The 12,787-nt window shown below is 47.3% G+C and overlaps 1 protein-coding gene across 7 annotated transcripts in view; it reads right to left on the bottom strand.

Annotated features, from left to right (window-relative positions):
• Positions 1 to 1,117: 1,117 nt before the first annotated feature.
• Positions 1,118 to 12,787, bottom strand: part of Phyhd1 (phytanoyl-CoA dioxygenase domain containing 1) — a 21,246-nt gene continuing 9,576 nt past the window's right edge. For 2 of the 7 annotated variants that reach the window (XM_050154983.1, XM_050154981.1), the window contains exons 3-11: positions 8,827 to 8,902; positions 8,625 to 8,672; positions 7,519 to 7,574; positions 6,645 to 6,707; positions 6,062 to 6,083; positions 2,648 to 2,776; positions 2,462 to 2,566; positions 1,571 to 1,700; positions 1,118 to 1,470 (exon numbers count right to left, since the gene is read on the bottom strand). In XM_050154983.1, the coding sequence (XP_050010940.1) occupies positions 1,425 to 1,470; positions 1,571 to 1,700; positions 2,462 to 2,566; positions 2,648 to 2,776; positions 6,062 to 6,083; positions 6,645 to 6,707; positions 7,519 to 7,574; positions 8,625 to 8,672; positions 8,827 to 8,902 (675 nt within the window). In that variant the 3' untranslated portion in view covers positions 1,118 to 1,424. The remainder of the gene's footprint in view (positions 1,471 to 1,570; positions 1,701 to 2,461; positions 2,567 to 2,647; positions 2,777 to 6,061; positions 6,084 to 6,644; positions 6,708 to 7,518; positions 7,575 to 8,624; positions 8,673 to 8,826; positions 8,903 to 12,787) is intronic. The other 5 variants (XM_050154986.1, XM_050154985.1, XM_050154982.1 and 2 more) reach the window with 4 other exon arrangements.

The following is a 12,787-nucleotide window of genomic DNA, read 5'->3' as shown; positions in this document are numbered from 1 at the left end:
GCTGGAGAGATGGCTTAGCTGCTAAGACAGTTGCCAGAACCCAGCTGGCAGCAAACAATACCCTGAAACTCCAGTTCCAGGGGGATTGACACCCTCTTCTAGACACTGAGCACTCATGTGATGCACAGGCATGCATGCAGGCAAAAACACTTATCCAAAAGAAAAAAAAAACAAAGTCTTCAAGCCAGGTGGTGGTATTGCATGCCTTTAAATTTAGAACTCAGGAGGTAGCGGCCAGTAGATCTCTGAGCTTGAGGTCTACAGAGTGAGTTCCACGACAACCAAGGGTACACAAACCATCACCAAAAAAAAAAAAAAAAAAAAAAACTGTGACAGACACGGGGGATGGAGCCCCAGTGTAAGTATCCTACAGCTGAGCTCAAAAGGAAGTTTTTTGCTTTAAAAAAGGGAGACAGGGGGTTAGTGGTTGCAGCAGCTAACTCCTCTCCATCCTTCTCCATCTCCAGTATTTGGCCAGTCTTCAGCTAAGCAGGATCGGGATCTAGTAGTTGTTCTAGAAGGTGCTGCTAAGCATACACACAAGAGCGGCCCTGGGAGGCCCTCGCTGACCTCTTTGTTACACAGGAATGAAAAGGCCCTGAGAGAGGAAGGACCTGGCCCTAGACTGGAGAACAAGCTGACCTCAGACACACAACCATCAAGACTGGGTTCTTAGCCCCAGGGTTCTTTCTCCTTCCCAGCAGAGTACAAAGGGTTGGAGGTTAAATGCTCAGGCCTGGAGGGAATGGGAGAGCTAAGCATTTGTGTGACTTGGGCAGGTCATTTGCCCTTTTCTGGCCAAGTCCTGGGTCCCTAAACACAGATAACACTTTTCTCTCCTTGTAAGGACTCAAGAAGAAGCCTGTGCACAGTGAGTTGCTGCTGTGTGACCACTCCAGGCAGGGTGGAGTGCCTTGATGGCTTTCTGCAGGGCTGCTGGTCAGAGAAGGACAGATGGAGAAGCTGTGTTCAAAGGCATTTGTCGGGGCTGGAAAGATGGCTGCTCTTGTAGACTGTGACAGCATCAACCATCTGCAACTCCAGTTCTAGGGGCTCCAACACCTCTTCTGGCTCTCACAGGTGCTGCAGACATATATACACAAAGAACACTCATACACACGAAACATTTGTGAAGTCATTTTACTCAGTGCTTTACCAAAGAGAACACTCAACCAGAATCATTCCACTTCAGAAGGCTGGGTTAGGACAGAAAGGTGACAGAGACAATTTTGGAGGAAGTCCTGCATCCAGCCTGGGTTGCTGCCCCTTTGCTTCTGCTTCTTGGCTCCCTGTCTGCTGGACCAAGGGTCATAGACATCATCAGAAAGAAAGCCCACACAGGCAGATGTACCCTTGGGTTGCAGCCCCAGAGGCCCTGGTGTTGACAGCTTCACTCTGGGGGGAACCAGGTCCTGCCAGGGCCTTTAGACGTAGAGTGGTGGGAAGGGCAGCTCAGTTGTGGGCTGGAGCCTGCAGAGAGTGCAAGAGTTGGCCCTAAGGGACTACTGTGTCTAGCCTTGAGGGTCCTCTCGGGAGGGTCTCTGAGTCACTTACCAACTGTGCCACCTACCAGTTCTCTGGGCTCCAGACAGTGCCAGCCGCGGCCTCCATGAGGTGGAAAGTATAGGCTTGGCGCGAGAGGTTGGAGAGGTTCTGCTCACTCTTGTGCACTACTTCTCCGTGGATCAGGACCAGACCCCCTTGGGGTACCATCCAGTTACCAGCAATCACCAGCAGCCCCACACACAGCCCTCCTCCATCAAAGGAGGTGAAGTGTCCCCACCCTTTCTCTTCGCATCTACAGAAGATCAGGCTCTCATACCTGCTACAAGATGAGGGTCCCCTGGGATTGAGCCTTCTCCTCTACTGTGACCTGCCAGGCATGGTAGCTGATGCCTTTAAACCCAGTACTTAGGAGGCAGAGGCAGGAGGGTCTCATTGAATTTGAGGCCAGCCTGGGCTACAAAGCCTTGCTTTTTCAGGATAGCCAAAAACAGAGAAAGCCTGTCTCAAAGAGACAATAATAATAAGGGCCCTCTCTTCCCTGGGTGGGGAATCAGTCAGTGGGGACCTGGTGACACTGACTTGGAACCCAGTGTTCCCTTTCCATCAGGAAAATCAGACAGTCCCTGGCAACACACACTGAGTGTTTGTGTGCCTCAGATTCCCTGTAAACATCTGCACACACTGCCTTCCACCTGGGAGAACAGAGGCTCAGAGATTTAATCGTCTACCCCAAGAAATGGCCCCTGGACGGTCTGGGTGTTAGCCTGACCTCGAAGGCCTGCTGGAAGCACACTGCTTGCTGACATCCAAGCCGGGTACCAGCACCCCACCTCCCATTCTGCAATTTCATAGCCCTCAGGTGGCAGGCACCAATGAGTCTTTTGGATGCCAAGGGTGGGACAAACACAGACCTCCAGGCATGGCCATCTGGCTCTCTGCTCGGCAACCCACCTACCTCTCCGTACTGGCAAAGGCACAAAGAGGTTGTTATCCCAGGCTGGCTCTGACCCAAGGAAGCTGGTGCCCGCAGGGGCTCTGATCATTCTTCTTGACACCCCTCCTGTGAAGGAACATGGAGCCTTGAGTCTATGCTCATATGTCGCTCTCCCTGGGGGTAGGCTGGGCAGGGATAGATCCTCACTGGTATGGGAGCCAGGGATGAACCAGAGGCAGCCGTTCTCCAGCAAGGCGTCTTCCATGGCAATCCACACACCCAGCACGCGGCCCAGGGGCTCCGTGTACAGAAAGGTAGCATCTTGGTGAGGGGACACTGTAATAGACCCACCTGGGGGTGAGGTACAAGGCCCTTGGCCAGGGCCCACCTCACCTTGGCCAGGTTCTCATTCCATAATCTTCTCAGGGCCAACCTATCACCGGTGAAGAGTCTCACTACTGCCTGGCCTACAAGCTCTGGGAAAAAGATTACACCCCTGCAAGTTTCTATCTCTTCAACTTTAGAGTGGTTCCAACCACAGCCTGCCTCAAAGGTCTGCTAAAGGCTTCTTTAAGACAACCTATTAACCGGCGGTGGTGGCGCACGCCTTTAATCCCAGCACTCGGGAGGCAGAGGCAGGCGGATCTCTGTGAGTTCGAGACCAGCCTGGTCTACAAGAGCTAGTTCCAGGATAGTCTCCAAAAAAACCACAGAGAAACTCTGTCTCGAAAAAAAAAAAGACAACCTATTAAAATTGCCTGGTATGGGAGAGACAGCTAGAGAGATGGCTCTGTGGTTAAGAGCACTGACTTCTTCCAGGGCTTCTGTAGTTCAATTCCCAGCAACCACATGGTGGCTCACAACCATCTAAAATGGGATCCAATACCCTCTTCTGGCCTGCAGACATAAATACAGACAGAGCACCATATACATAAAACATATAAACCTTTTAAAACATTGCTTCACAAGGCCCAACCTTTTAATGCTAAGAAGTAGCTGTTGTTTAATCCCAGCCACATCACTGAAGCCATCCTTCTTGACCAGGGGCAAGCAGATTCGAACCACCAAGTGGCCTGCAGTAGCATAAGCTAGACATAAGCCGAGCAAGGCACTGACCATGCATGACCAAGCTACTACATTTCTTTGTTGTGTTCGTTTTTTGACAGGGCCTAGCTATGGAGCCTGGTACTCTCAGTCCTCCTGTCTCCAGTACAGGATAGCATCCATATTTGCATACTAGGCAAGTGTTCTCCCACTGACCTGTAGTCCCAGCCCTGGTTTTTTGTTTTGGTTTTTGCTTTGTGAGACAGGGTTTCTCTGTGTAACAGCCCTAGCTGTTCTAGAATTAGCTCTGTAGATCATTCTGGCCTCAAGCTCACACTGCCTCTCCCTCCCAAATACTGGGATTAAAGGTATACACCACCATCGCCCTGCTCCCAGCCCTCTTTTTCTTTCTGTTTCTGATCTCAGTTAATTCCTGAGGCTCAGTCCTCCAGAGCAGCAGGGATTACAGGGCTGTGTCCCAGCGCTAGCTTCTTGTTTTACTCGTCAGGAGACACAACCCCAGCCCATTTGCATCCCCATGTTGGTGTCAGGTATGCCCAGGATGGAGAAGCCACTGGACAGAGGAGCTTAGTATCCAGCGTCAAGTAACGGGGTGCCAGACTCACCTTCATTCCTGGGTCACTGTGCATTCTAAGCACCCAACTTTGAGAAGACCTTTAATAACCCCAATGTTATCCAGAGGAGTATGTCCAATCATGGGGGCTTCAAAGAGGGGGAAAATGGCCAATGTAACTGGATGTGCAGGACTTGGGCAGGGCAGGTACAGGGAGAGGAGGGGCTATGTGAAGGAGGAGGCTGTCCACAAGGAGTCAGCCCGGGTCTCAGGCGAGAAAGAAAGCTGCCCGTGAGCAGGTCTGCAGCAGTCCGCCTGGGTAGCCAGCAGTGGTGAAAAGAACGGCAAGGACTCACCATGGAGTCCCTGAACTGAATGAGTCAGGAGCAGGGTTATAAAAAACACAGATTTGTGAGCTGGAGAGCTAGTTCAGTGGTTAAGAGCACTGGCTGCCCTTCCAGAGTACCCAAGTTCAATTCCCAGCACCCACATGGCAGCTCACAACTGTCTGAAAGTCTAGTGAGGACACCCTCACACAGACAAACATACAAAAATAAATAATAAAAAAGAAAGCCAGCTTTTAAGCCAGGCATCGTGGTACCTGCCTTTAATCCCAGCACTGCAGAAGCAGACAAGGGGGATCTCTGTGAGTCTACAGAGTTAGCTCCAGGACAGCCAGGGCTACTCGAACAAAAACAAACAAAAACTGGCATGGACTGCACGGTGAGCATTGCTGCTTGACCAAGTGCCGACATTTTGACACTGCAGACCACGCTGCTCCGGCACCTTTTAACTGTCATTTGTAATGATTCTCACTGGTATGCCTTTCCCTCTGGGAGATTCTGTGCAGGCTTTGGTAAAGGATGAAAAGGTATAAAACAGCAGCTTCTTTAAATAAAATAATTTGGCACTGGAGAGATGGCTCAGAGGCTAAGAGCACTGGCTGCTCTTCCAGAGGTCCTGAGTTCAATTCCCAGCAACCACATGGTGGCTCACAACCATCTGTAATGAGATCTGGTGCCCTCTTCCGGACTGCAGGCAGAACACTGTATATATAATAAATAAACCTTTAAAAATCATTTAAGAAATTAATTAATTAAAATAATTTTTTGGAAAGAAATCCCTGCCACCTCGGAACCAGGAATCCCATTGTGCCCTCCTAATCACAACGAGAACAGGAAAGTTAGAGATTTCCTAGACAGGCCTGATCCCAAGATGAAATGCCTACAATTCAGATCCAGAGCCTGAGGTCAAGAGAAAGAGTTCAGTTAATAAGCATATAATAGGAAAGGAGCCGGACGTCAGGACCTTCCCTTTGGGGAATGGTATGTGGGAACAGGCTAAGACGAAGACATTTAGAAACCAGCTCAGTGCTTATCCCCTTGAGGAATGAGAACTGCTCTTAAAGTATAGTCTCTGGTCCCCAGAAGTCCTTTTCCGAGGTCAGGCACTTGGATAAGGTCCTCCATTCCCTTGGGGCCTTGAGGAGAGTTCCCATTCCCTAAAGCAGTCTCCGGCAAGAGGAACTGGTGGTCTTGGGTTAACTAGTGACTGGTGCAAACTGTCAAGGTCAATGCTGAACTCCTCAAACCCTGATCTCAAACCACAGCCCGGCTCACAGGCCCCTTTCTCCCATTTAATCCTATGAGCAACTAGAGTATAAAAGGTGTATTCTTAAACACTGTTGGATCTACTTCTCCTCCTTCTCTCCACACCTTCTCTTTGGGACCTGAACCCCTGACAAAGCTAGTTTTTGGCAAATAAAATAAAATAAAATCTCAGGGAGAATGACCAAGGGTTCTCTTCTCAAGGGCTCTAGAGACCCCTTCCAGTCTACTGTTCCAGGCAGGGATGGGAGGTGGCTGGTCTGGCCCAAATTCTTGTCCATTCCACAGACACTGCAGAAAGAGCTTTTCCTCCCTTCATACACCCAGTGGCCACTGATGTCCCCTCTCCACCCTGAGGCCTTTGCTGGCCCCCACAGCAGCCCAGTCTCAGCTCACCTTCGCCGCCAAAGTGAGGTTGCTGCAAGAGAGGGCAAGACGCTGGTAAGGGCAGAGGACAGCAGAGAGGGGCTTGACCTGAGTCTTGTAGGTCCTGCAGCCCCTCATTAGCCCCATCTACTGAGCAACTGCTATGCTTAGTCTAGGAGGGCTGCAAAGGGAAACCACCCCACCCAGCAGGGGTTGAGGTCTACTCGGAGGCAGCATGCACCCAGCATGCAAGACCACAAAACAGAACACGCTTGCTTCCACAGACTTGAGGTTGAAGCCTTTGTGTAAGGGCTGCTCTCTCCCCAGGGGATTTGGACAGCTTCTTCAGGGGAGAAGGTAGCACTGAGCTGGACCGTGAGAGCTGAGAGCAGAGCAGTCAATAGAACAAGGAAATCTGGTTTTAACCGAGCATCTATGTGGTGCCAAGCACCTTAGCCAAAGGCTGGCTCTGCATGATCTCCCAGCAACCTAACCCCAGTTCCAGCAGTTCCTGGCCTAGTGTAACAGTCCTTTACAATCTGTAACAGGCTGAGTGTGCGGCCTGTCATCTTACAGAGGGTACACTGAGGCGTGGAGAGGCTGCGGAGCTCACCTTAAAGATATACATGCTTTGCACCACCACTGGCATTTGGAGGCCCACGCTTCTGACCAGAGCCTGGAAGATGAAAGCCACACTGCCAGCCCGTTCACACACACCACCCGGGCCTGTTCACACACACACACACACACACACACACGTACGCACACCTGTTCGTACACTCACTATCGGGGTCTGTTCACATACACTCATACACACACACACGGCCTATTCACACACACTGCCAGGGCCTGTTCACACTCACCATCGGAGCCTGTTCACACACACAGCCTGTTCACACACACATGCGTGCGCACACCACACACACTGCTGGCCTGTTCACACACACAGCCTGTTCACACACACCTTCAGAGCCTGTTCACACACATGTGCATGCACACACCACACAGCCTGTTCACAACATCGGGGCCTGTTCACACTCACTATCGGGATCTGTTCACATACACTCACACACACACACACACACACACACACGGCCTATTCACACACACTGTCAGGGCCTGTTCACCCATAAACACTGCTGATCTGTTCATACACATACACTGCTGGCCTGTTCACACACGGGCACACATACACACACTGCTAGCCTGTTTACACATATACACTGCTAGCCTGTTCACACACACAGCCTATTTACACATGCACACACATGACCTGTTCACACACACACACACACAGCCTGTTCATACATGCACACTGCCAGCCTGTTTACACACATACACACACGCACATTGCTGGCCTCTTCACACACATAGCCTGTTCACACACGTACACTGCTGGCCTGTTTACACATACACGCACACTGCCGGCCTGTTCACACACATTTCTCCTTCACATTCTCCAATCCTCACCTCCAGCCCCCACTCACCTGCACCTTGGGAGAGTGTGTCACACCTCTGAAGACAGGGTCATGGGCATGCAGAGCTATGGGTCAGAGAGGGACAGGTGGGCTAGGCTCAGGCAGGCCCTGTGTATCCCTCCCACACCCTGGACACCAGACACAGGCCTCGCCCTGAAATTCTCAGCTATTTTAAACTTTATGATTGTTAGTAAATGGCCACAGACACCTTGACCCTACTCTGTCCAGGGCCTTCCTCCTTTCTGGTTTCTTCTGCTTCTCTTAGTAGCGGTCTCAGTCCTGCCACTCCTGTACGTGCTCAGGTGACAGCCCTCTCCTGGAAGGCTCCTCCTCTACAACACGGGGGTGAGAAGAGCTGTGTCTCTCAGGGATGCACGGCAGCCCAGATCCTAGCCTGAGACAATCCCTCGTTATAGGCAGCAGCAAGGGCTGCCTGTTCTTAATGACCCTGAACGAACACTTTCACATGGTAACAACGAACAAGGAATGGCGGTGTGGGGCCTGTGACCCAGCACTGGAGGCTGAGGCGGGAGGTTCAGGAGTTCTGGGGCAGCCTGGAGTATACAAGGAAACCTTGTCAAAAAGAAAGAAAGAGGGGGGGGAGGGAGGAAGAAAAGAAGGAAGAAAAAACAAAACAAATCAAAACAGAGGGCTCTGTGGGTAAATGTACCTCCTACCAAGCCTGACAACCAAAGTTCATGTTTTTTTCTCTGTAGCCTTGGCTGTCCTGGATAGACCAGGTCCTGTGTAAGCCAGGTTGGCCTCAAACTCTGCCTCTGCCTCCCTTCCGAGTTCTGATTAACAGTGAGCACCAGCACTGCCCTGCAGTCAACTACCATCTATATTGGGCTTTGGTCTTGTCTTAAACTCTTTTTTTTTTTTAATAAAGATTTATTTATTATGTATACAGTGTTCTGTCTGTATGTATGCCTACAAGCCAGAAGAGGGCACCAGATCTCATTACAGATGGCTGTGAGCCACCATGTGGTTGCTGGGAATTGAACTCAGGACCTCTGGCGTGCAGTGGCTCTGCACCATCTCTCCAGCCCTTCGCTCAAACTCTTTAGACCTCAGATGGCCTATTTTCTGTTCTGTACTCCCAGATTCCTGCTCACCATGGCCAATTTTGTTGATAGATTTCTCTGGAGGGACCAAGAAATTTCCTGTCATACAAAAAAAAAAAAAAAAAAACAGACAAAGGTGAAGACCTGGAGTCCAGCTTCCCTGGCAGCTGGTCATGACATCCTCCCAGACCCAAGAGGTAGCTCCCCTCATCCAGCCCCACCAGCCCTCATGCATCCAGAGCCCACTCCAAACCTTTCTTGTCAAAAACTCCTTTCTCAAAGAAGAATCGAATCTTGTCACCGCTGCTCAAGAAGTACTCTGTGCTGCCCTGTGGAGGTGACATGAGGACTCTGTGTTCCTCTGTGGAGGGGAGGGGGACTCTGTGTTCCCCTGTGGAGGGGACATGAGGAGAACTCTGTGTGCCTCTGTGGAGGGGATGGGGGAGGACTCTGTGCTCCCCTGTGGGGGGACATGAGAAAGACTCTGTGCTCCCCTGTGGGGAGGACATGAGGAGGACTCTGTGCTGCCCTGTGGAGGGGACATGAGGAGGACTCTGTGCTGCCCTGTGGAAGGGACAGGAGGAAGACTCTGTGCTTCCCTGTGGAGGGGACATGAGGAGGACTCTGTGTTCCCCTGGGGACATGAGATAATGTCTGGGGATAGAGATGGGTGTGACAAAGAGAGGCGTGGATTCAGGTGCTGCCCACCCCCACGGGACTACAGATGCCACCCGGGGTGGGGGGGCTTCTCAAACACGATCACTGAGGTACAGACAATGGATTCCAGACTCTTAATGACTTTCAGAGATTGCTAGGAGACATTTCCTACCTACAGCCCACTACTGGGGGAAAAAACTGATGAAATGAGTAGTTTATTCATAGCGACAAGGACTTAAATAGTTCAAAAGAATTATGAGCTGAAGCTCAGTGAGAATTGGCTTTGGTGGAAAAAAATTTACAAAATGCCTATGTGGTTGCATTTTGGTTGGATTGCATTTTACCCTCTAAGAATCTCCTATAGGAATACTAATGTACAGCAAAGATATTCTCTTAGAATGGATCATTTTTACCACATAAACAGAGTAAAAGAATTAAAACTTATGTGGAAAAGGTCTCTGAGTTGATTCTAAAAGAAAAACTGAGACTTTATCAGATAGCAGAAATAGACCCAGCAGAAATTGTAGTACCCTTTACTAATGATGAAATTGAAAATAAACCTTGGCAAAGAGCATGCAGTAATTTTTTTGGGTGAGATTCACAACAAATATCTTAAAAGCAAAAGAAGTCAATTTATAAGAGAACTAGCTGGATCCTTCCTCATATTGTATGGGAAACCCCAATATCTCAGGAGTCCCTACATTCTAAACTGATGCAAATATATCAGAAAAAGCAGGTTACAAATCAGAAATTTTAAGTAGAGTGGCTCAAAGCCCTTATGACTCTATCCAAAAGTCAGAATTAATGCTATTCTCATGATATTAATGGATTTTATGGAACCTCTCAACATTGTTCTTGATTTGCAATACGCAGAAAGAGCTGTTGCATATTGAAACTGCTGAATTTATACCAGATGATACAGAATTGGCTTTATTATTTTTTCAGTTACAAGAAATAATCAGGAATAGGAATCATCCCATATATATAACACACATCCAATCCCATACAGATTTGCCAGGTCCTCTAGCACAAGGTAATGAAGAAATTGATCAACTGTTGATAGAAAATGTGCTGGAGGCCTCAGAAATTCATTTAAAATTATGTCAATAGCAAAGGTTTAAAAAACGGTTTTTCCATCCCTTAGCAACAAGCCATGGAAATTATAAGGAAATGTCCTACATGTTCTTCATATAACTAAACACCACTACCTGCAGGAAGTAACCCAAAGGGTACTTAAAGGAATGAAATCTGGCAGATAAGTGTTCCTTTTTGTAGAATTTGGGAAGCTAGAATATGTCCATCACACCATTGATATCTACTCAGGATTTCAACGGGTGACTGCTGTGGTTCTTTAAAGGCTGATTCAGTAATCACACATTTGCTAGACGTTATAGACATCATGGGTATATCTGTACAGATAAAGACAGACAATGCTCCAGCATATGCCTTTAGTAAAGCGAGACAGTTTTTTGCTTATTATAATATAAAGAATATTACAGGTATGCCACATATTCCTATATGACAGGAAGTTATAGAAAGATCAATATCAAAGGATATGTTAAATAAACAGAAATAAATACCCCAGGAACAGATTACATAATGCTTTACTAAGTTTGAATTTTCTAAATGCTAATGAGAAAGGAACAACAGCTGTGGAGAGATATTGGATAGTAGAAAAAAAGCTAAGAATTAAATCAGTCAATATGAAAATGTGCTGACCTCAGAAACCAAGGCATGTGTTACAACACTGGGGAAGGGGTTTGCTTTTGTTTCCACAGGAGAAGAAAAGCTATGGACATCATCAAAATCGATAAAGATTAGATTTGGACAAGAGAGACCTCTTAATTAGAAGAGATGATAGTTGATCAAACAACATGACTGTTTAATCAAAATGAATTGAAAAATGAATGAAGTTTATGCCCTGGCAATGCTGAAGCATGCGTGGACAGCCCGTTATATGGCTGTTGAACTCGTCCATATTGGGTTTCATGGTCTAAGTTGATGAGGACGACTGATCAGGTCTCTTCCTCAAGAGGGCACCAGATCTTATTACAGATGGTTGTGAGCCACCATGTGGTTGCTGGGAATTGAACTCGGGACCCTTGGCAGAGCAGGCAGTGCTCTTAACCACTGAGCCATCTCTCCAATGAGACACCTGAAGAAAAAGGGCAAATCATCCAGAAAAAATTCACAAGAAAAAGAGTAAATTGGCCTATTAGGGAATCATATTTCCAACAGGATAAAATTTTATAAATCTTCCCAAATATTTGTTTCTGCTGTTCTCTATAGACAGATAATGCAAATGTTCCTTTGTAGTCCCAGTCTAATTGAAATTAAAGCTGACTTTGGAGTAGGACTGTGGCCACCACCGCCCGGTTTACATTTCTAATCCTGTTCAAGGTATTGTACCTATACAACTCATTTAGCAATGTAATGCAAATTTCTAGTCTTTTAAAGTATCATTACCAACTAATTCAGATATAAAGAAATGAAAGTTAGGCCGGGCGATGGTGGCGCACGCCTTTAATCCCAGCACTCAGGAGGCAGAGGCAGGCAGATCTCTGTGAGTTCGAGACCAGCCTGGTCTACAGAGCTAGTTCCAGGACAGGCTCCAAAGCCACAGAGAAACCCTGTCTCGAAAAACCAAAAAAAGAAAAAAAGAAAGAAATGCAAGTTATTAGTTAATTATTGCAGTCAAACTTGTAGTCATATTAGGTATGTTTTCAAGATCAAACATATATTTTAGATAGACAGGTCATCTTCAAACACTTCAGAGATCTGCAGGATATGGCATTTAGGATGTTTTAATAACATACGGTTTGTTTTTTAATGACAATGAGACATGTCTGTTCTTGGCATTGAAAAAACTCCACATGGAGTTTACTTTCTTTGTGGCAAAGGTAAGCCACTGGGCAAGAAACTGCCTTGCTTCAACTGCTGACAGTATGCTGCCCAAATACAAAAAAAGGACACAAAAGAAAGTGACTGCCAAACTGCCAAGACAAGGTAGAATAGCCTTCAGAATGTCCTGCTTTACAGAAAATCTGTCAGATATGCTAGGCCTGTAGGCTAAAGATGGATGCTCCAACATTGCAGAGGTGACTGTCCAGACAGCCAGCTACAGAGGTGGCTGTCCAGGCAGCCAGCTGCAGAGGTCACTGTCCAGGCAGCCAGCTGTTTCTGTCATTTCTCACATTTTTTGGAAGTCGCTTGCTTGCACTTCCTGATTACTCAGGTAATATTATTTCCTTCTCTGGTTTCTGATGGAGTTGAAGACTTTATAGTTATAGTTTTCCTTCTTACCAGGTTCAGAAAAGAAGTTCACTAAAGAGGTATAAAGTATATATAAGGTTGAAAGACATTAGAAGATAGTTTTGATAATGCAAGTTAGAATAGAAAGTGAATTAGGTACAACCTTTTAGACTCACTAAGATAAGAGGTATATAGAGTATTCTTTCTCAATTTGTCAATTGCTAATGGAGCAGACATTGTTGATGTATTTATTGCCTTGTATATATTGTATATAGTTACTATATTTATTATACATAGTTTTTCTT

This window comes from Alexandromys fortis, unplaced genomic scaffold, assembly GCF_014885135.2.
Source record: "Alexandromys fortis isolate MF-2015 unplaced genomic scaffold, M_Fortis_MF-2015_v1.1 scaffold_72, whole genome shotgun sequence".
Classification (NCBI taxonomy): domain Eukaryota; kingdom Metazoa; phylum Chordata; class Mammalia; order Rodentia; family Cricetidae; genus Alexandromys; species Alexandromys fortis.
The sequence above is the reverse complement of the archived record's forward strand: the minus strand, read 5'-3'. Positions and strand labels throughout refer to the sequence as shown.